Here is a 24,342-nt window from a genome sequence, read left to right as displayed (position 1 = left end):
TGTACACATTGTAATCAGTTGATAACTTAATTTAATGAGTTGGTCGAAATGAAAATAAAGAAAACAGTCTTAGCTCAGTAATATATCGATTTTGAACAGACATTTCTGTGTTAACTTAACATGAAAGTGTATTCAGTTAATACAACTTAAAAATCTCGTAAGCGTCCTTTAAAAGCTGAGTACAAGGCTGACTTGCCCGGACATGTTGTGCTCTCAGACCACTGATCGAAAGAAACGGAGGCAAAGAGAGAAAGCGGAGAAACGCCATTTTGTACAGAACGTTATCAAATGTTAAAGCTTTGTGGTGAGTACAATTTTTTGCCTTGTTTTATTCACAGCAGCTAATAACTCTAACTTTAACTCTATCAACACGCACTGCAAGAAATCCTTTTTACACAACACTAAACTCTTCCTCGGCGAGTGGTGGTGATAAGCTAGTAACGTTACACTTCTGGCTAACTTGTGAAGTAATTCGACCGTAACATTAGTCTTTGTTAAGTTTTGTTTTACGGTGGCAGCCTAATGGTGTTAATTGACACTGAGCTTCTGTAGCCGTAGTTTTAACTCTGCAAAGACAGGGTAATACACGTTTTTCTTCTTTCTACTTTGAAATCGTTGCAGCGTTGATGAAGGTTTGACCAGCAAAAGGATGGGCCGTTTTACATTCATGACTAAACAAATGTAGGTTACTGAGTATACATTCGGTTTAACATCGATGCATTTTGATGTTTAAGTCCTAGAGTTATTTTTATGTGAGATTGAAGTTTGTTAATTGAGCCCTAGCTGAAGAACAGCCTGTGTCAAAGTTCAGTCAAAAAACGCGGGCGAGGAAGCGAACGCCATGTTGTAGAAACGCCACAGGAAAGATCTTAAGTAACATTCATAAACTAGTTGTTTTAATGACATTACATTGAGTGTGCATTAGCACATAAAATATAATTTTGCTCTTTTGGGTGTTAACTGCAGATACATAAGCGCAGTTGTATCACTTAAGAAAAAATATCTTTGATTTGGAAACATAAAGCAACTTTTAGGAGAAACTCAACACTAAAAATAATATACATAGTTTTATTTTGTGTTACTCTCATGTATAAGTATGATTACTTAAAACATTTATATTGATTCTGACCTACCAGGATGGTGGCGGGGATATTACCAATGAAGTGATGAAGATTGTAACCAGAGGTGCCACAACGTCTGATCCAGCCAGCGCAAGGATCATACTTGAAGGAACAGAAGTCCTAGCAGACCTGGATGTACCCAGAGCCTGTGCCTTGCTAATGGGGCTGATATATGCACTCAACCTCAGCTACCCAAAAGAACTGAAAAACACTTTTGAAGTGTTTCAAAAGATATTCCTCGAGCTGGATGATCTGAAAGCCAGTCCTAAGGTATTGTCACTAAAAAGTAAACTGTTGTACTAAAAAATGTGAAGAGTGAGGCTATCCTCAAATTAAACGGGAAATGTTCCACTGTTGTTTGCAATGTGTTGTGTTACATACTGTACATACAGTAGGCAGTAGGTGTAAAGTTGAGCGTTGAACATTAAGTACACCTAGTTCAAAATAATGCACTTTAAAAGGATAGCTCCGGTCTTTTGAAGTGAGACTGTATGAGGTACATATGTATAGTGAGTGTATTACACACAGTAGATGGCAGTCAGTAAGCTCCACCTACAGAGAAGCAGACGGGGCCACCGGCACGCAAGATGAGCCTCCATCCTAATAAAACTGATGTCAGTTTAAATGTACATTATATCAAGAATATGTTTACTGCTTTATTTTGCTATCAGACAGCCTTTTCTGTGAGGAAAGAGAAGTTCTACTGCTTGTTGTTTCAATCGCTCTGGCCCGCCAGCGTCCATGGACAAAAACAGCAATTTTACCTGACAGCACACAGGAGTTGCTGGTCTCCTGCTGCCTTGATCAGTAAGTGTAATTGTGTTATTTGGTGACTTTGGTGTTAGTTCGGGTTAGTTCAGATTTACCAAAGTCACACAAACAAACTGAGCCTATCGTGCGTGTCGGTGGCAGGAATGTGCTGACTGCTGTCTACTGTGTGTAATACACTCACAATGTACTTCATACTTAAAAAAACCTAAACTATCACTTTAACACAAACAAACTTGAATCAGAGCATGACTGTCAAAATGTTCAGTCTTTTTGAGACAGATTTACAGGGGTGTTTTATGTCTTTTATTTTATGGAGGCAACAATTTTGTCTGCTATTGAAATGTCAGTGAGTCTGGAATGGTGGACTGGTGTTCTAATAAACAGTTTGATCATAAAACTGGAATTTCAATGTGTAATTTATTGTATAATTGTAAGTTATAAGTTATTGTAAGTTATTAGTACTCAAAAAAATTAAGGTAACAATTTGCATGGATATTTCTGAGTAGAATAAAAGTAAAAAAAATAAGTTTTAATAACTAAATGGAGTAATTTTTAAACAATTAAAATTAAGTTGGTTCAACTTAATTAAGCTTGTAGAGGACAAAGCAAATCATGTTGTTTGTACATAAGGAATAGAGTTTGCCTAACTAGAGAACTCTTGTGGCATTTACGCTATAGTGGCTAAGCTGAAGTAACTTAAAAAGATCCATGCAAATTGTTACCTTAATTTTTTTACGTTAAGCCAGCAGATCTTTTTTTAGAGTGTATGATTGTGACCAAATATTGTTACTTAGACGTCTCCAGAATATGATTCTCATGGAGCCTGTAAAAGCAGGTACATGTTGGATAACATATATTTGAGTGGAGCAATATCAAGAGCTGTGGAAACGCATTGCATTTTGGTGTTTTATTTTGGTGTTGTCCCACTTTAACGAAAACTCAAAAGCCTCGCAATTTACCATCACAAAGAGCTGAAAGAAGAGTTGGTTCAAGTGCAAAGCCTGTAAAGAGTAAAAAATCATCCAAATTTGCATTTTAAATGGAAAATGATGGACTTTTTGTTGGGTTTACAGTAAGGCTCCAAGATATTGTCTGTAAATAAAATATTCAATGTGAAAGAGCTTGTGGGCAAAACAGTGTAACATAAGTCAAAGCTATCATAATCGTTGACTGCAAACCTGTCAGCTAAACATCCTGGACATATAATCAAGCAGTGGGACTTCAGTGTAAGCAGCTGCACAAATTTACCTTCACAGATGACACCAGCGTCCTCAGAGTGTCCACAGTTGTGAGATCCAAATCCTAAGTGCTGGCACTGAGTGAGATTTGATTCACTGCCTGAGCAACTGACATCATCCAACCAGATGGGTCCGGTGCCCTGACCAAACTGAGCATTTGCTGGTGCTGAGACGACCCTGCCGCAGCCCAGCTGTCTACACACCACCTGAGCATCCACTAGGTCCCATAAATCATCACACACCGTCCCCCACTGCCCACTGTGGAAGATCTCCACCCTGCCAGAACACGAGCTGTTTCCTCCAACCAGGCGGATGCGCCCCTCCACTGCTGCACTGTTGCTCACTGCTGTTGTAGAAGTGAGCCTGACATGATTGGCTGTAGAGGTCTGCGGTATTGGAGCAGGTGTGGTTGAAGAAAGTGCAGATGTTGTTGTGTTCACCTCTGTTTACAGTCAATACATAAATGAATAAGTGAGAGTACTGCGGTAAAGCTGAGAGCATTTTCCTTCTGAACAGTTGAATTTAGCAGCAGGATGAAAAAGACGAATTTGTTACAGTGTGATCATGCTTAGAGGGCAACAATACCTGCACAGTATGCAAGGTGACACACAGATGGCCTCTCAAGTTTGTAGACGTAGTAGTTTCCATAGCATAGTTTGACTTGGATGGTGTGTGATGGAAACTGGCAGCAGCTTCCAGACCAGTTGTTGCACACAGTGCGATTTACAGTTTCACCTGGCTGTGAGGGATGAGGTTGTGTTATCCACAGAGGAGCACGAGTTCCACACCTGTTTGAGTCTATACACCTCTCGGGAATACGAGCATTGGAGCTCCCCAGAAACAGGCGGTACCAGCCTTGCCAGTTAATAGATTGATCACAGTGTAGGTCCTGAGTGTTTGTGTTGTTTGTTGAACGCCATTGATCATTCAGCACAGTGTAGTTGTAACAAGGATCGACACTTTGGGGATATCCTGAAGGATGAAAAGAAGTCATCTTTTTAAACAATCACACACACTGATAGATGCATTGGGGACAAATTGGGTTCAATGTCTTGGCCAAGAAAGCTTCGACATGCAGACTGAAGGAGCAGGGATGAAACAGCGTGTTTGTACCGGTCTTAAAGATTTCTGTTGTGCATATCTTTAAAAGAATAGTTGAAACATTCATTCCACCCACTTTATTGTGTCAAATAAACTCAAAACAAGCCTTTCGGTGCTTCTTTCCGCATCGCCTCTTCCTCAATTTAAGAGAAAAAAAATCTTAAAACAACAGCAAATGTAAAAGATGATTCTTCTGTTCACAAGTCAGTCATAGGGCTTACAACCACACGGACATTTTAGAATCACCAGTTCACCTATCTTCAGGAACAGCAAGTCATCGAACTGTGGGAGGGATCCGAATTACCCAGAGAAAACCCACAAGGAGAGGCCTTGAAACCAGGGTCCACAGCTAAAAATGGCTGTAAAATACAATGTAAATTCCAACAGTGTGGCCATATGAATTAGTCTAATATGCATGTAAAGTGCTCAATTTACGGATTTATAAACAAAATAAAAAATAAAAGGCATATATTCTCAAAAGAAGATTAATGATCTCGTTCATCGTGCTCTTGCTTACCCTGTTAGTCTCAAAACAAAATCAGAAAGACTTTTTGCTGGATATAAAATTGTTAGATTTGCTGAGACAGACAATTTATGTATTGCATACACGGTGTTGTTTCAGCAGGCATGAACACACATGAGCATGTAGGAACAGAGGATCACCGGAGAGGATATTCATTAGCGCCCTCCAGTGCTTCTAGTAAATGCATCTACAGAACAAAATGCAATAGTATGTGGACACAACACAGGGCCATAACATTTCAGTGCATGTCACATGTCCAGCAATCAGGGCATTTAATGCAGTCACATGGGTGTTTTAAGTCTTGGATATTATTTTGCTGCTCACAGTCAGAAAGAGGGACTTCCTGTGGACATAAGGTAAGGTTATAGAGGACCCACTAACTATGTTTCATGCAGCTGTGTATCAGTTGCAGAACCCACAGTGAAAATGTAGTCTAGAATGGATAAAGTTTAAGCATTTAATCCTGAAGTCCTGTTTCTACCAGGTGCAAGTACACTCTAAAAAATTATTCATGGGGTTAGTAAGTAAAGCTTAAAATCAATAGCTTTTTCTGCATAAAAAATTAAGTTTGTTGCATGTACACATTGTAATCAGTTGATAACTTAATTTAATGAGTTGGTCGAAATGAAAATAAAGAAAACAGTCTTAGCTCAGTAATATATCGATTTTGAACAGACATTTCTGTGTTAACTTAACATGAAAGTGTATTCAGTTAATACAACTTAAAAATCTCGTAAGCGTCCTTTAAAAGCTGAGTACAAGGCTGACTTGCCCGGACATGTTGTGCTCTCAGACCACTGATCGAAAGAAACGGAGGCAAAGAGAGAAAGCGGAGAAACGCCATTTTGTACAGAACGTTATCAAATGTTAAAGCTTTGTGGTGAGTACAATTTTTTGCCTTGTTTTATTCACAGCAGCTAATAACTCTAACTTTAACTCTATCAACACGCACTGCAAGAAATCCTTTTTACACAACACTAAACTCTTCCTCGGCGAGTGGTGGTGATAAGCTAGTAACGTTACACTTCTGGCTAACTTGTGAAGTAATTCGACCGTAACATTAGTCTTTGTTAAGTTTTGTTTTACGGTGGCAGCCTAATGGTGTTAATTGACACTGAGCTTCTGTAGCCGTAGTTTTAACTCTGCAAAGACAGGGTAATACACGTTTTTCTTCTTTCTACTTTGAAATCGTTGCAGCGTTGATGAAGGTTTGACCAGCAAAAGGCTGGGCCGTTTTACATTCATGACTAAACAAATGTAGGTTACTGAGTATACATTCGGTTTAACATCGATGCATTTTGATGTTTAAGTCCTAGAGTTATTTTTATGTGAGATTGAAGTTTGTTAATTGAGCCCTAGCTGAAGAACAGCCTGTGTCAAAGTTCAGTCAAAAAACGCGGGCGAGGAAGCGAACGCCATGTTGTAGAAACGCCACAGGAAAGATCTTAAGTAACATTCATAAACTAGTTGTTTTAATGACATTACATTGAGTGTGCATTAGCACATAAAATATAATTTTGCTCTTTTGGGTGTTAACTGCAGATACATAAGCGCAGTTGTATCACTTAAGAAAAAATATCTTTGATTTGGAAACATAAAGCAACTTTTAGGAGAAACTCAACACTAAAAATAATATACATAGTTTTATTTTGTGTTACTCTCATGTATAAGTATGATTACTTAAAACATTTATATTGATTCTGACCTACCAGGATGGTGGCGGGGATATTACCAATGAAGTGATGAAGATTGTAACCAGAGGTGCCACAACGTCTGATCCAGCCAGCGCAAGGATCATACTTGAAGGAACAGAAGTCCTAGCAGACCTGGATGTACCCAGAGCCTGTGCCTTGCTAATGGGGCTGATATATGCACTCAACCTCAGCTACCCAAAAGAACTGAAAAACACTTTTGAAGTGTTTCAAAAGATATTCCTCGAGCTGGATGATCTGAAAGCCAGTCCTAAGGTATTGTCACTAAAAAGTAAACTGTTGTACTAAAAAATGTGAAGAGTGAGGCTATCCTCAAATTAAACGGGAAATGTTCCACTGTTGTTTGCAATGTGTTGTGTTACATACTGTACATACAGTAGGCAGTAGGTGTAAAGTTGAGCGTTGAACATTAAGTACACCTAGTTCAAAATAATGCACTTTAAAAGGATAGCTCCGGTCTTTTGAAGTGAGACTGTATGAGGTACATATGTATAGTGAGTGTATTACACACAGTAGATGGCAGTCAGTAAGCTCCACCTACAGAGAAGCAGACGGGGCCACCGGCACGCAAGATGAGCCTCCATCCTAATAAAACTGATGTCAGTTTAAATGTACATTATATCAAGAATATGTTTACTGCTTTATTTTGCTATCAGACAGCCTTTTCTGTGAGGAAAGAGAAGTTCTACTGCTTGTTGTTTCAATCGCTCTGGCCCGCCAGCGTCCATGGACAAAAACAGCAATTTTACCTGACAGCACACAGGAGTTGCTGGTCTCCTGCTGCCTTGATCAGTAAGTGTAATTGTGTTATTTGGTGACTTTGGTGTTAGTTCGGGTTAGTTCAGATTTACCAAAGTCACACAAACAAACTGAGCCTATCGTGCGTGTCGGTGGCAGGAATGTGCTGACTGCTGTCTACTGTGTGTAATACACTCACAATGTACTTCATACTTAAAAAAACCTAAACTATCACTTTAACACAAACAAACTTGAATCAGAGCATGACTGTCAAAATGTTCAGTCTTTTTGAGACAGATTTACAGGGGTGTTTTATGTCTTTTATTTTATGGAGGCAACAATTTTGTCTGCTATTGAAATGTCAATGAGTCTGGAATGGTGGACTGGTGTTCTAATAAACAGTTTGATCATAAAACTGGAATTTCAATGTGTAATTTATTGTATAATTGTAAGTTATAAGTTATTGTAAGTTATTAGTACTCAAAAAAATTAAGGTAACAATTTGCATGGATATTTCTGAGTAGAATAAAAGTAAAAAAAAAAAATTTTAATAACTAAATGGAGTAATTTTTAAACAATTAAAATTAAGTTGGTTCAACTTAATTAAGCTTGTAGAGGACAAAGCAAATCATGTTGTTTGTACATAAGGAATAGAGTTTGCCTAACTAGAGAACTCTTGTGGCATTTACGCTATAGTGGCTAAGCTGAAGTAACTTAAAAAGATCCATGCAAATTGTTACCTTAATTTTTTTACGTTAAGCCAGCAGATCTTTTTTTAGAGTGTATGATTGTGACCAAATATTGTTACTTAGACGTCTCCAGAATATGATTCTCATGGAGCCTGTAAAAGCAGGTACATGTTGGATAACATATATTTGAGTGGAGCAATATCAAGAGCTGTGGAAACGCATTGCATTTTGGTGTTTTATTTTGGTGTTGTCCCACTTTAACGAAAACTCAAAAGCCTCCCAATTTACCATCACAAAGAGCTGAAAGAAGAGTTGGTTCAAGTGCAAAGCCTGTAAAGAGTAAAAAATCATCCAAATTTGCATTTTAAATGGAAAATGATGGACTTTTTGTTGGGTTTACAGTAAGGCTCCAAGATATTGTCTGTAAATAAAATATTCAATGTGAAAGAGCTTGTGGGCAAAACAGTGTAACATAAGTCAAAGCTATCATAATCGTTGACTGCAAACCTGTCAGCTAAACATCCTGGACATATAATCAAGCAGTGGGACTTCAGTGTAAGCAGCTGCACAAATTTACCTTCACAGATGACACCAGCGTCCTCAGAGTGTCCACAGTTGTGAGATCCAAATCCTAAGTGCTGGCACTGAGTGAGATTTGATTCACTGCCTGAGCAACTGACATCATCCAACCAGATGGGTCCGGTGCCCTGACCAAACTGAGCATTTGCTGGTGCTGAGACGACCCTGCCGCAGCCCAGCTGTCTACACACCACCTGAGCATCCACTAGGTCCCATAAATCATCACACACCGTCCCCCACTGCCCACTGTGGAAGATCTCCACCCTGCCAGAACACGAGCTGTTTCCTCCAACCAGGCGGATGCGCCCCTCCACTGCTGCACTGTTGCTCACTGCTGTTGTAGAAGTGAGCCTGACATGATTGGCTGTAGAGGTCTGCGGTATTGGAGCAGGTGTGGTTGAAGAAAGTGCAGATGTTGTTGTGTTCACCTCTGTTTACAGTCAATACATAAATGAATAAGTGAGAGTACTGCGGTAAAGCTGAGAGCATTTTCCTTCTGAACAGTTGAATTTAGCGGCAGGATGAAAAAGATGAATTTGTTACAGTGTGATCATGCTTAGAGGGCAACAATACCTGCACAGTACGCAAGGTGGCACACAGATGGCCTCTCAAGTTTGTAGACGTAGTAGTTTCCATAGCATAGTTTGACTTGGATGGTGTGTGATGGAAACTGGCAGCAGCTTCCAGACCAGTTGTTGCACACAGTGCGATTTACAGTTTCACCTGGCTGTGAGGGATGAGGTTGTGTTATCCACAGAGGAGCATGAGTTCCACACCTGTTTGAGTCTATACACCTCTCGGGAATACGAGCATTGGAGCTCCCCAGAAACAGGCGGTACCAGCCTTGCCAGTTAATAGATTGATCACAGTGTAGGTCCTGAGTGTTTGTGTTGTTTGTTGAACGCCATTGATCATTCAGCACAGTGTAGTTGTAACAAGGATCGACACTTTGGGGATATCCTGAAGGATGAAAAGAAGTCATCTTTTTAAACAGTCACACACACTGATAGATGCATTGGGGACAAATTGGGTTCAATGTCTTGGCCAAGAAAGCTTCGACATGCAGACTGAAGGAGCAGGGATGAAACAGCGTGTTTGTACCGGTCTTAAAGATTTCTGTTGTGCATATCTTTAACTAAATTGTCTCTTTAGTTTCCAAACTTTTTTTGTTCAATACAATCAGTTTTTGGTATGAACACTGCAAAGATTTGACATCTAAATATTTGGTATGAAAAAAGTATTTAATTTCAAAAAAATCCAGACTGTAATCAAGTGACATAATATCTCGACCTTAGACATGTGAGAAATATCTTAAAAGAATAGTTGAAACATTTATTCCACCCACTTTATTGTGTCAAATAAACTCAAAACAAGCCTGTCGGTGCTTCTTTCCGCATCGCCTCTTCCTCAATTTAAGAGAAAAAAAATCTTAAAACAACAGCAAATGTAAAAGATGATTCTTCTGGTCACAAGTCAGTCACAGGGCTTACAACCACACGGACATTTTAGAATCACCAGTTCACCTATCTTCAGGAACAGCAAGTCATCGAACTGTGGGAGGGATCCGAATTACCCAGAGAAAACCCACAAGGAGAGGCCTTGAAACCAGGGTCCACAGCTAAAAATGGCTGTAAAATACAATGTAAATTCCAACAGTGTGGCCATATGAATTAGTCTAATATGCATGTAAAGTGCTCAATTTACGGATTTATAAACAAAATAAAAAATAAAAGGCATATATTCTCAAAAGAAGATTAATGATCTCGTTCATCGTGCTCTTGCTTACCCTGTTAGTCTCAAAACAAAATCAGAAAGACTTTTTGCTGGATATAAAATTGTTAGATTTGCTGAGACAGACAATTTATGTATTGCATACACGGTGTTGTTTCAGCAGGCATGAACACACATGAGCATGTAGGAACAGAGGATCACCGGAGAGGATATTCATTAGCGCCCTCCAGTGCTTCTAGTAAATGCATCTACAGAACAAAATGCAATAGTATGTGGACACAACACAGGGCCATAACATTTCAGTGCATGTCACATGTCCAGCAATCAGGGCATTTAATGCAGTCACATGGGTGTTTTAAGTCTTGGATATTATTTTGCTGCTCACAGTCAGAAAGAGGGACTTCCTGTGGACATAAGGTAAGGTTATAGAGGACCCACTAACTATGTTTCATGCAGCTGTGTATCAGTTGCAGAACCCACAGTGAAAATGTAGTCTAGAATGGATAAAGTTTAAGCATTTAATCCTGAAGTCCTGTTTCTACCAGGTGCAAGTACACTCTAAAAAATTATTCATGGGGTTAGTAAGTAAAGCTTAAAATCAATAGCTTTTTCTGCATAAAAAATTAAGTTTGTTGCATGTACACATTGTAATCAGTTGATAACTTAATTTAATGAGTTGGTCGAAATGAAAATAAAGAAAACAGTCTTAGCTCAGTAATATATCGATTTTGAACAGACATTTCTGTGTTAACTTAACATGAAAGTGTATTCAGTTAATACAACTTAAAAATCTCGTAAGCGTCCTTTAAAAGCTGAGTACAAGGCTGACTTGCCCGGACATGTTGTGCTCTCAGACCACTGATCGAAAGAAACGGAGGCAAAGAGAGAAAGCGGAGAAGCGCCATTTTGTACAGAACGTTATCAAATGTTAAAGCTTTGTGGTGAGTACAATTTTTTGCCTTGTTTTATTCACAGCAGCTAATAACTCTAACTTTAACTCTATCAACACGCACTGCAAGAAATCCTTTTTACACAACACTAAACTCTTCCTCGGCGAGTGGTGGTGATAAGCTAGTAACGTTACACTTCTGGCTAACTTGTGAAGTAATTCGACCGTAACATTAGTCTTTGTTAAGTTTTGTTTTACGGTGGCAGCCTAATGGTGTTAATTGACACTGAGCTTCTGTAGCCGTAGTTTTAACTCTGCAAAGACAGGGTAATACACGTTTTTCTTCTTTCTACTTTGAAATCGTTGCAGCGTTGATGAAGGTTTGACCAGCAAAAGGATGGGCCGTTTTACATTCATGACTAAACAAATGTAGGTTACTGAGTATACATTCGGTTTAACATCGATGCATTTTGATGTTTAAGTCCTAGAGTTATTTTTATGTGAGATTGAAGTTTGTTAATTGAGCCCTAGCTGAAGAACAGCCTGTGTCAAAGTTCAGTCAAAAAACGCGGGCGAGGAAGCGAACGCCATGTTGTAGAAACGCCACAGGAAAGATCTTAAGTAACATTCATAAACTAGTTGTTTTAATGACATTACATTGAGTGTGCATTAGCACATAAAATATAATTTTGCTCTTTTGGGTGTTAACTGCAGATACATAAGCGCAGTTGTATCACTTAAGAAAAAATATCTTTGATTTGGAAACATAAAGCAACTTTTAGGAGAAACTCAACACTAAAAATAATATACATAGTTTTATTTTGTGTTACTCTCATGTATAAGTATGATTACTTAAAACATTTATATTGATTCTGACCTACCAGGATGGTGGCGGGGATATTACCAATGAAGTGATGAAGATTGTAACCAGAGGTGCCACAACGTCTGATCCAGCCAGCGCAAGGATCATACTTGAAGGAACAGAAGTCCTAGCAGACCTGGATGTACCCAGAGCCTGTGCCTTGCTAATGGGGCTGATATATGCACTCAACCTCAGCTACCCAAAAGAACTGAAAAACACTTTTGAAGTGTTTCAAAAGATATTCCTCGAGCTGGATGATCTGAAAGCCAGTCCTAAGGTATTGTCACTAAAAAGTAAACTGTTGTACTAAAAAATGTGAAGAGTGAGGCTATCCTCAAATTAAACGGGAAATGTTCCACTGTTGTTTGCAATGTGTTGTGTTACATACTGTACATACAGTAGGCAGTAGGTGTAAAGTTGAGCGTTGAACATTAAGTACACCTAGTTCAAAATAATGCACTTTAAAAGGATAGCTCCGGTCTTTTGAAGTGAGACTGTATGAGGTACATATGTATAGTGAGTGTATTACACACAGTAGATGGCAGTCAGTAAGCTCCACCTACAGAGAAGCAGACGGGGCCACCGGCACGCAAGATGAGCCTCCATCCTAATAAAACTGATGTCAGTTTAAATGTACATTATATCAAGAATATGTTTACTGCTTTATTTTGCTATCAGACAGCCTTTTCTGTGAGGAAAGAGAAGTTCTACTGCTTGTTGTTTCAATCGCTCTGGCCCGCCAGCGTCCATGGACAAAAACAGCAATTTTACCTGACAGCACACAGGAGTTGCTGGTCTCCTGCTGCCTTGATCAGTAAGTGTAATTGTGTTATTTGGTGACTTTGGTGTTAGTTCGGGTTAGTTCAGATTTACCAAAGTCACACAAACAAACTGAGCCTATCGTGCGTGTCGGTGGCAGGAATGTGCTGACTGCTGTCTACTGTGTGTAATACACTCACAATGTACTTCATACTTAAAAAAACCTAAACTATCACTTTAACACAAACAAACTTGAATCAGAGCATGACTGTCAAAATGTTCAGTCTTTTTGAGACAGATTTACAGGGGTGTTTTATGTCTTTTATTTTATGGAGGCAACAATTTTGTCTGCTATTGAAATGTCAATGAGTCTGGAATGGTGGACTGGTGTTCTAATAAACAGTTTGATCATAAAACTGGAATTTCAATGTGTAATTTATTGTATAATTGTAAGTTATAAGTTATTGTAAGTTATTAGTACTCAAAAAAATTAAGGTAACAATTTGCATGGATATTTCTGAGTAGAATAAAAGTAAAAAAAAAAAATTTTAATAACTAAATGGAGTAATTTTTAAACAATTAAAATTAAGTTGGTTCAACTTAATTAAGCTTGTAGAGGACAAAGCAAATCATGTTGTTTGTACATAAGGAATAGAGTTTGCCTAACTAGAGAACTCTTGTGGCATTTACGCTATAGTGGCTAAGCTGAAGTAACTTAAAAAGATCCATGCAAATTGTTACCTTAATTTTTTTACGTTAAGCCAGCAGATCTTTTTTTAGAGTGTATGATTGTGACCAAATATTGTTACTTAGACGTCTCCAGAATATGATTCTCATGGAGCCTGTAAAAGCAGGTACATGTTGGATAACATATATTTGAGTGGAGCAATATCAAGAGCTGTGGAAACGCATTGCATTTTGGTGTTTTATTTTGGTGTTGTCCCACTTTAACGAAAACTCAAAAGCCTCCCAATTTACCATCACAAAGAGCTGAAAGAAGAGTTGGTTCAAGTGCAAAGCCTGTAAAGAGTAAAAAATCATCCAAATTTGCATTTTAAATGGAAAATGATGGACTTTTTGTTGGGTTTACAGTAAGGCTCCAAGATATTGTCTGTAAATAAAATATTCAATGTGAAAGAGCTTGTGGGCAAAACAGTGTAACATAAGTCAAAGCTATCATAATCGTTGACTGCAAACCTGTCAGCTAAACATCCTGGACATATAATCAAGCAGTGGGACTTCAGTGTAAGCAGCTGCACAAATTTACCTTCACAGATGACACCAGCGTCCTCAGAGTGTCCACAGTTGTGAGATCCAAATCCTAAGTGCTGGCACTGAGTGAGATTTGATTCACTGCCTGAGCAACTGACATCATCCAACCAGATGGGTCCGGTGCCCTGACCAAACTGAGCATTTGCTGGTGCTGAGACGACCCTGCCGCAGCCCAGCTGTCTACACACCACCTGAGCATCCACTAGGTCCCATAAATCATCACACACCGTCCCCCACTGCCCACTGTGGAAGATCTCCACCCTGCCAGAACACGAGCTGTTTCCTCCAACCAGGCGGATGCGCCCCTCCACTGCTGCACTGTTGCTCACTGCTGTTGTAGAAGTGAGCCTGACATGATTGGCTGTAGAGGTCTGCGGTATTGGAGCAGGTGTGGTTGAAGAAAGTGCAGATGTTGTTGTGTTCACCTCTGTTTACAGTCAATACATAAATGAATAAGTGAGAGTACTGCGGTAAAGCTGAGAGCATTTTCCTTCTGAACAGTTGAATTTAGCGGCAGGATGAAAAAGATGAATTTGTTACAGTGTGATCATGCTTAGAGGGCAACAATACCTGCACAGTACGCAAGGTGGCACACAGATGGCCTCTCAAGTTTGTAGACGTAGTAGTTTCCATAGCATAGTTTGACTTGGATGGTGTGTGATGGAAACTGGCAGCAGCTTCCAGACCAGTTGTTGCACACAGTGCGATTTACAGTTTCACCTGGCTGTGAGGGATGAGGTTGTGTTATCCACAGAGGAGCATGAGTTCCACACCTGTTTGAGTCTATACACCTCTCGGGAATACGAGCATTGGAGCTCCCCAGAAACAGGCGGTACCAGCCTTGCCAGTTAATAGATTGATCACAGTGTAGGTCCTGAGTGTTTGTGTTGTTTGTTGAACGCCATTGATCATTCAGCACAGTGTAGTTGTAACAAGGATCGACACTTTGGGGATATCCTGAAGGATGAAAAGAAGTCATCTTTTTAAACAGTCACACACACTGATAGATGCATTGGGGACAAATTGGGTTCAATGTCTTGGCCAAGAAAGCTTCGACATGCAGACTGAAGGAGCAGGGATGAAACAGCGTGTTTGTACCGGTCTTAAAGATTTCTGTTGTGCATATCTTTAACTAAATTGTCTCTTTAGTTTCCAAACTTTTTTTGTTCAATACAATCAGTTTTTGGTATGAACACTGCAAAGATTTGACATCTAAATATTTGGTATGAAAAAAGTATTTAATTTCAAAAAAATCCAGACTGTAATCAAGTGACATAATATCTCGACCTTAGACATGTGAGAAATATCTTAAAAGAATAGTTGAAACATTTATTCCACCCACTTTATTGTGTCAAATAAACTCAAAACAAGCCTGTCGGTGCTTCTTTCCGCATCGCCTCTTCCTCAATTTAAGAGAAAAAAAATCTTAAAACAACAGCAAATGTAAAAGATGATTCTTCTGGTCACAAGTCAGTCACAGGGCTTACAACCACACGGACATTTTAGAATCACCAGTTCACCTATCTTCAGGAACAGCAAGTCATCGAACTGTGGGAGGGATCCGAATTACCCAGAGAAAACCCACAAGGAGAGGCCTTGAAACCAGGGTCCACAGCTAAAAATGGCTGTAAAATACAATGTAAATTCCAACAGTGTGGCCATATGAATTAGTCTAATATGCATGTAAAGTGCTCAATTTACGGATTTATAAACAAAATAAAAAATAAAAGGCATATATTCTCAAAAGAAGATTAATGATCTCGTTCATCGTGCTCTTGCTTACCCTGTTAGTCTCAAAACAAAATCAGAAAGACTTTTTGCTGGATATAAAATTGTTAGATTTGCTGAGACAGACAATTTATGTATTGCATACACGGTGTTGTTTCAGCAGGCATGAACACACATGAGCATGTAGGAACAGAGGATCACCGGAGAGGATATTCATTAGCGCCCTCCAGTGCTTCTAGTAAATGCATCTACAGAACAAAATGCAATAGTATGTGGACACAACACAGGGCCATAACATTTCAGTGCATGTCACATGTCCAGCAATCAGGGCATTTAATGCAGTCACATGGGTGTTTTAAGTCTTGGATATTATTTTGCTGCTCACAGTCAGAAAGAGGGACTTCCTGTGGACATAAGGTAAGGTTATAGAGGACCCACTAACTATGTTTCATGCAGCTGTGTATCAGTTGCAGAACCCACAGTGAAAATGTAGTCTAGAATGGATAAAGTTTAAGCATTTAATCCTGAAGTCCTGTTTCTACCAGGTGCAAGTACACTCTAAAAAATTATTCATGGGGTTAGTAAGTAAAGCTTAAAATCAATAGCTTTTTCTGCATAAAAAATTAAGTTTGTTGCATGTACACATTGTAATCAGTTGATAACTTAATTTAATGAGTTGGTCGAAATGAAAATAAAGAAAACAGTCTTAGCTCAGTAATATATCGATTTTGAACAGACATTTCTGTGTTAACTTAACATGAAAGTGTATTCAGTTAATACAACTTAAAAATCTCGTAAGCGTCCTTTAAAAGCTGAGTACAAGGCTGACTTGCCCGGACATGTTGTGCTCTCAGACCACTGATCGAAAGAAACGGAGGCAAAGAGAGAAAGCGGAGAAGCGCCATTTTGTACAGAACGTTATCAAATGTTAAAGCTTTGTGGTGAGTACAATTTTTTGCCTTGTTTTATTCACAGCAGCTAATAACTCTAACTTTAACTCTATCAACACGCACTGCAAGAAATCCTTTTTACACAACACTAAACTCTTCCTCGGCGAGTGGTGGTGATAAGCTAGTAACGTTACACTTCTGGCTAACTTGTGAAGTAATTCGACCGTAACATTAGTCTTTGTTAAGTTTTGTTTTACGGTGGCAGCCTAATGGTGTTAATTGACACTGAGCTTCTGTAGCCGTAGTTTTAACTCTGCAAAGACAGGGTAATACACGTTTTTCTTCTTTCTACTTTGAAATCGTTGCAGCGTTGATGAAGGTTTGACCAGCAAAAGGATGGGCCGTTTTACATTCATGACTAAACAAATGTAGGTTACTGAGTATACATTCGGTTTAACATCGATGCATTTTGATGTTTAAGTCCTAGAGTTATTTTTATGTGAGATTGAAGTTTGTTAATTGAGCCCTAGCTGAAGAACAGCCTGTGTCAAAGTTCAGTCAAAAAACGCGGGCGAGGAAGCGAACGCCATGTTGTAGAAACGCCACAGGAAAGATCTTAAGTAACATTCATAAACTAGTTGTTTTAATGACATTACATTGAGTGTGCATTAGCACATAAAATATAATTTTGCTCTTTTGGGTGTTAACTGCAGATACATAAGCGCAGTTGTATCACTTAAGAAAAAATATCTTTGATTTGGAAACATAAAGCAACTTTTAGGAGAAACTCAACACTAAAAATAATATACATAGTTTTATTTTGTGTTACTCTCATGTATAAGTATGATTACTTAAAACATTTATATTGATTCTGACCTACCAGGATGGTGGCGGGGATATTACCAATGAAGTGATGAAGATTGTAACCAGAGGTGCCACAACGTCTGATCCAGCCAGCGCAAGGATCATACTTGAAGGAACAGAAGTCCTAGCAGACCTGGATGTACCCAGAGCCTGTGCCTTGCTAATGGGGCTGATATATGCACTCAACCTCAGCTACCCAAAAGAACTGAAAAACACTTTTGAAGTGTTTCAAAAGATATTCCTCGAGCTGGATGATCTGAAAGCCAGTCCTAAGGTATTGTCACTAAAAAGTAAACTGTTGTACTAAAAAATGTGAAGAGTGAGGCTATCCTCAAATTAAACGGGAAATGTTCCACTGTTGTTTGCAATGTGTTGTGTTACATACTGTACATACAGTAGGCAGTAGGTGTAAAGTTGAGCGTTGAACATTAAGTACACCTAGTTCAAAATAATGCACTTTAAAAGGATAGCTCCGGTCTTTTGAAGTGAGACTGTATGAGGTACATATGTATAGTGAGTGTATTACACACAGTAGATGGCAGTCAGTAAGCTCCACCTACAGAGAAGCAGACGGGGCCACCGGCACGCAAGATGAGCCTCCATCCTAATAAAACTGATGTCAGTTTAAATGTACATTATATCAAGAATATGTTTACTGCTTTATTTTGCTATCAGACAGCCTTTTCTGTGAGGAAAGAGAAGTTCTACTGCTTGTTGTTTCAATCGCTCTGGCCCGCCAGCGTCCATGGACAAAAACAGCAATTTTACCTGACAGCACACAGGAGTTGCTGGTCTCCTGCTGCCTTGATCAGTAAGTGTAATTGTGTTATTTGGTGACTTTGGTGTTAGTTCGGGTTAGTTCAGATTTACCAAAGTCACACAAACAAACTGAGCCTATCGTGCGTGTCGGTGGCAGGAATGTGCTGACTGCTGTCTACTGTGTGTAATACACTCACAATGTACTTCATACTTAAAAAAACCTAAACTATCACTTTAACACAAACAAACTTGAATCAGAGCATGACTGTCAAAATGTTCAGTCTTTTTGAGACAGATTTACAGGGGTGTTTTATGTCTTTTATTTTATGGAGGCAACAATTTTGTCTGCTATTGAAATGTCAATGAGTCTGGAATGGTGGACTGGTGTTCTAATAAACAGTTTGATCATAAAACTGGAATTTCAATGTGTAATTTATTGTATAATTGTAAGTTATAAGTTATTGTAAGTTATTAGTACTCAAAAAAATTAAGGTAACAATTTGCATGGATATTTCTGAGTAGAATAAAAGTAAAAAAAATAAGTTTTAATAACTAAATGGAGTAATTTTTAAACAATTAAAATTAAGTTGGTTCAACTTAATTAAGCTTGTAGAGGACAAAGCAAATCATGTTGTTTGTACATAAGGAATAGAGTTTGCCTAACTAGAGAACTCTTGTGGCATTTACGCTATAGTGGCTAAGCTGAAGTAACTTAAAAAGATCCATGCAAATTGTTACCTTAATTTTTTTACATTAAGCCAGCAGATCTTTTTTTAGAGTGTATGATTGTGACCAAATATTGTTACTTAGACGTCTCCAGAATATGATTCTCATGGAGCCTGTAAAAGCAGGTACATGTTGGATAACATATATTTGAGTGGAGCAATATCAAGAGCTGTGGAAACGCATTGCATTTTGGTGTTTTATTTTGGTGTTGTCCCACTTTAACGAAAACTCAAAAGCCTCCCAATTTACCATCACAAAGAGCTGAAAGAAGAGTTGGTTCAAGTGCAAAGCCTGTAAAGAGTAAAAAATCATCCAAATTTGCATTTTAAATGGAAAATGATGGACTTTTTGTTGGGTTTACAGTAAGGCTCCAAGATATTGTCTGTAAATAAAATATTCAATGTGAAAGAGCTTGTGGGCAAAACAGTGTAACATAAGTCAAAGCTATCATAATCGTTGACTGCAAACCTGTCAGCTAAACATCCTGGACATATAATCAAGCAGTGGGACTTCAGTGTAAGCAGCTGCACAAATTTACCTTCACAGATGACACCAGCGTCCTCAGAGTGTCCACAGTTGTGAGATCCAAATCCTAAGTGCTGGCACTGAGTGAGATTTGATTCACTGCCTGAGCAACTGACATCATCCAACCAGATGGGTCCGGTGCCCTGACCAAACTGAGCATTTGCTGGTGCTGAGACGACCCTGCCGCAGCCCAGCTGTCTACACATCACCTGAGCATCCACTAGGTCCCATAAATCATCACACACCGTCCCCCACTGCCCACTGTGGAAGATCTCCACCCTGCCAGAACACGAGCTGTTTCCTCCAACCAGGCGGATGCGCCCCTCCACTGCTGCACTGTTGCTCACTGCTGTTGTAGAAGTGAGCCTGACATGATTGGCTGTAGAGGTCTGCGGTATTGGAGCAGGTGTGGTTGAAGAAAGTGCAGATGTTGTTGTGTTCACCTCTGTTTACAGTCAATACATAAATGAATAAGTGAGAGTACTGCGGTAAAGCTGAGAGCATTTTCCTTCTGAACAGTTGAATTTAGCAGCAGGATGAAAAAGACGAATTTGTTACAGTGTGATCATGCTTAGAGGGCAACAATACCTGCACAGTATGCAAGGTGACACACAGATGGCCTCTCAAGTTTGTAGACGTAGTAGTTTCCATAGCATAGTTTGACTTGGATGGTGTGTGATGGAAACTGGCAGCAGCTTCCAGACCAGTTGTTGCACACAGTGCGATTTACAGTTTCACCTGGCTGTGAGGGATGAGGTTGTGTTATCCACAGAGGAGCACGAGTTCCACACCTGTTTGAGTCTATACACCTCTCGGGAATACGAGCATTGGAGCTCCCCAGAAACAGGCGGTACCAGCCTTGCCAGTTAATAGATTGATCACAGTGTAGGTCCTGAGTGTTTGTGTTGTTTGTTGAACGCCATTGATCATTCAGCACAGTGTAGTTGTAACAAGGATCGACACTTTGGGGATATCCTGAAGGATGAAAAGAAGTCATCTTTTTAAACAATCACACACACTGATAGATGCATTGGGGACAAATTGGGTTCAATGTCTTGGCCAAGAAAGCTTCGACATGCAGACTGAAGGAGCAGGGATGAAACAGCGTGTTTGTACCGGTCTTAAAGATTTCTGTTGTGCATATCTTTAAAAGAATAGTTGAAACATTCATTCCACCCACTTTATTGTGTCAAATAAACTCAAAACAAGCCTTTCGGTGCTTCTTTCCGCATCGCCTCTTCCTCAATTTAAGAGAAAAAAAATCTTAAAACAACAGCAAATGTAAAAGATGATTCTTCTGTTCACAAGTCAGTCACAGGGCTTACAACCACACGGACATTTTAGAATCACCAGTTCACCTATCTTCAGGAACAGCAAGTCATCGAACTGTGGGAGGGATCCGAATTACCCAGAGAAAACCCACAAGGAGAGGCCTTGAAACCAGGGTCCACAGCTAAAAATGGCTGTAAAATACAATGTAAATTCCAACAGTGTGGCCATATGAATTAGTCTAATATGCATGTAAAGTGCTCAATTTACGGATTTATAAACAAAATAAAAAATAAAAGGCATATATTCTCAAAAGAAGATTAATGATCTCGTTCATCGTGCTCTTGCTTACCCTGTTAGTCTCAAAACAAAATCAGAAAGACTTTTTGCTGGATATAAAATTGTTAGATTTGCTGAGACAGACAATTTATGTATTGCATACACGGTGTTGTTTCAGCAGGCATGAACACACATGAGCATGTAGGAACAGAGGATCACCGGAGAGGATATTCATTAGCGCCCTCCAGTGCTTCTAGTAAATGCATCTACAGAACAAAATGCAATAGTATGTGGACACAACACAGGGCCATAACATTTCAGTGCATGTCACATGTCCAGCAATCAGGGCATTTAATGCAGTCACATGGGTGTTTTAAGTCTTGGATATTATTTTGCTGCTCACAGTCAGAAAGAGGGACTTCCTGTGGACATAAGGTAAGGTTATAGAGGACCCACTAACTATGTTTCATGCAGCTGTGTATCAGTTGCAGAACCCACAGTGAAAATGTAGTCTAGAATGGATAAAGTTTAAGCATTTAATCCTGAAGTCCTGTTTCTACCAGGTGCAAGTACACTCTAAAAAATTATTCATGGGGTTAGTAAGTAAAGCTTAAAATCAATAGCTTTTTCTGCATAAAAAATTAAGTTTGTTGCATGTACACATTGTAATCAGTTGATAACTTAATTTAATGAGTTGGTCGAAATGAAAATAAAGAAAACAGTCTTAGCTCAGTAATATATCGATTTTGAACAGACATTTCTGTGTTAACTTAACATGAAAGTGTATTCAGTTAATACAACTTAAAAATCTCGTAAGCGTCTGTGGCGTGGGTGTGGTCCTTGGCCAGCTGCAGAGGAGGCGTGACGCAGTGAGCTCCCGGGGCGGCGCAGGGGAGGGGTGAACAGGTGTGCTGGGATCTGACAGTGATTGTGTCTCTTTATATGTTGGCAGTGACAGACGGAGACGGAGGTGACAGCAGAGAAAGAGAGCGCGGAGTATATGTGTCCACGTACAACCCCGAGTTTAATAAAAGGTTTCTGCATTGTCAAAGTCGCTCCGGCTGGTATTTCTTGGGTCCATCGTTACACTGGTGCCGAAACCCACGCGTGATGTCCGGTCCCCTGCCGGCTCCCCCTGCTCCCCCGGCGGCGCCGCCGCCCGCCCCGCCGCCCGCCCAGCCGCTGCAGATCTTGGGCCAGATGATGGTGGACATGGCGGCGATGGCGGCTCGTCAGGCGGCCACGCAGGACCAACAGTTGGCGTTGCTTCGCCTGCAATCGGAGCAGCAGACCGCGGCTCTGGGGCAGCTGCTGGGGAATGCGGCCGCGCCGGCTCCCGCCCCTCCGCTGTCGGTGACGTTGCACCGGATGCGGGATGGGGAGGACCCGCTGGTTTTCATCGAGGCTTTCCAGGCCACGGCGGTGGCCTGTCGTTGGCCGGAGGAGGAGTGGGCCGCCCGGCTGCTGCCGCTTCTGTCGGGTGAGGCCCAGACGGCGGCGCTGAGCCTGCCCCCCGGCTCGCGGGGGGTGTTCGAGGACGTGTGCCGGGCGGTGCTGGATCGTTTGGGGCTCTCCCCAGAGGATTACCGCCGTCAGTTCCGGGCCAGCAGGATGTCGGGGGGGGAGCGGCCGTTTGCCTGGGCTCGGCAGCTGGAGGATGCGGCAGCAAGGTGGCTGCGACCGGGCCCCTCGGCTGGGGAGACGCGGATGCTGAACATGGTCGTCCTCGAGCAGTTCGTGGGAGGCCTGCCCGAGGCGACGGCTCGTTGGGTTCGCTGCCACCGCCCGGCGGATTTGACGGCGGCGGTGACGCTGGCAGAGGACCATCTGGCGGCCGACCCGGTACCGGGCCGTGAGGAGCCGCGGCGGGGCGCCCGTGTTCCGCCACCCAGGCCACCGGCGGCGGCGTCGCAGAGGAGAGGCGGCGGCCCTGCGGGAACGGAGCAGGCAGCAGGGTGGAGCCCCAGGAACCCGTTCCGGCCGCTGCTTCCCGCCGGAACCCCGGCGGCCGCCGAGGTTGCCCCGGAGCCACGGGGAGCCGCACAGACGCCGGGGCCGGACTGTTGGAAGTGTGGGCGGCCGGGGCACCTGCGCCGAGACTGTCCGCTCATGGAGGTGGGGCAGGTGTTCCGCGTTGCCGGCGCTCCAGCGCCCGCCCCCGGTCCAGGAGTGACGTACCGCGTGCCGGTAAGGTGTCAAGGGGGTATTCGCCATGCTTTGGTGGACACGGGCTGCACGCAGACTCTGGTCCACCAAAGTTTGGTTCGCCCCGGGGCATTGTTGGAGGCTGACTGGGTGGAGGTTAAATGTGTGCACGGGGATATTCACAAGTACCCAGTAGTGTCACTGTTGCTGAAATTCAGGGGCAAAACGCATAGAGTGAAGGCGGCGGTTAGCCCGCGCCTGTCGCATCCCCTTATTTTGGGTACGAATTGGCCGGGGTTCCACAGCTTACTGGGGCAGTACGCGGGGATGCGATCGCGGTCTGTAAATTCGTGTGACGTTTGCGCGGCGCTCGGCGGTGACGCGGGGTCGACCGACGCTGACTCTGGGGGGGAGGAGGAGGCGGGGACTTCCACGGAAGCCCCGCCGCCTCCCGTTGTGTACCCCACGGAAGATTTTCCACTAGAGCAGTCTCGGGACGACACCCTACGCTCAGCCTATGACCAAGTGATGGATATTGATGGTCGCTCGGTGCGCCCCGACGCTGCGCGAACGTACCCTCATTTCCAATTGCGGAACGATCGGCTTTATAGAGTGAGCCGTGACACTCACACTAATGAAATCCGCACACAGTTATTGGTGCCGCAAAGCCGCCGGGAAATGATTTTCCAGGCGGCTCATTCGAACCCCATGGCAGGGCACTTGGGTAGCGAGAAAACTCTGGAGCGCATAATGGCCCGATTCTATTGGCCGGGCATTTGGGCCGACGTGCGCCGCTGGTGTGCGTCGTGCCCCGAATGCCAGCTGGTTAACCAGCCGGCCGTGCCAAAGGCGCCGTTGCGCCCATTACCGCTGATGGAGATCCCGTTTGAGCGTATTGGCATGGATCTCATCGGGCCATTGCACCGGAGTGCACGCGGCTATCGCTTTGTGCTGGTCCTGGTGGACTACGCAACGCGGTACCCGGAAGCAGTGCCGCTACGCACCATTTCAGCGAAGAGCGTGGCGCAGGCACTGTTTCAGGTCATCTCCCGAGTCGGTATTCCGAAAGAAATACTGACTGACCAGGGCACGTCGTTCATGTCGCGCACATTGCGGGAACTGTACGAATTACTGGGTATTAAATCTATTCGGACCAGCGTCTACCACCCTCA

At 41.7% G+C, this 24,342-nt stretch overlaps 1 protein-coding gene across 1 annotated transcript in view; it reads right to left on the bottom strand.

The window, feature by feature from the left end:
* Positions 1-24,342, bottom strand: part of LOC146635340 (scavenger receptor cysteine-rich domain-containing protein DMBT1-like) — a 51,952-nt gene that overhangs the window by 7,829 nt on the left and 19,781 nt on the right. The window contains exons 9-18 of the mRNA XM_085350092.1: positions 22,127-23,316; positions 20,836-20,863; positions 20,066-20,452; positions 19,491-19,922; positions 14,556-14,942; positions 13,981-14,412; positions 9,046-9,432; positions 8,471-8,902; positions 3,716-4,102; positions 3,141-3,572 (exon numbers count right to left, since the gene is read on the bottom strand). Of these exons, the coding sequence (XP_085206218.1) occupies positions 3,141-3,572; positions 3,716-4,102; positions 8,471-8,902; positions 9,046-9,432; positions 13,981-14,412; positions 14,556-14,942; positions 19,491-19,922; positions 20,066-20,452; positions 20,836-20,863; positions 22,127-23,316 (4,494 nt within the window). The remainder of the gene's footprint in view (positions 1-3,140; positions 3,573-3,715; positions 4,103-8,470; positions 8,903-9,045; positions 9,433-13,980; positions 14,413-14,555; positions 14,943-19,490; positions 19,923-20,065; positions 20,453-20,835; positions 20,864-22,126; positions 23,317-24,342) is intronic.

This window comes from Diplotaxodon limnothrissa, linkage group LG3, assembly GCF_057381915.1.
Source record: "Diplotaxodon limnothrissa isolate DT_005_m linkage group LG3, D_limnothrissa_male_GT1.1, whole genome shotgun sequence".
NCBI lineage: Eukaryota > Metazoa > Chordata > Actinopteri > Cichliformes > Cichlidae > Diplotaxodon > Diplotaxodon limnothrissa.
Note: the sequence above shows the minus strand (reverse complement) of the source record. Positions and strands in the feature narration are given on the sequence as shown.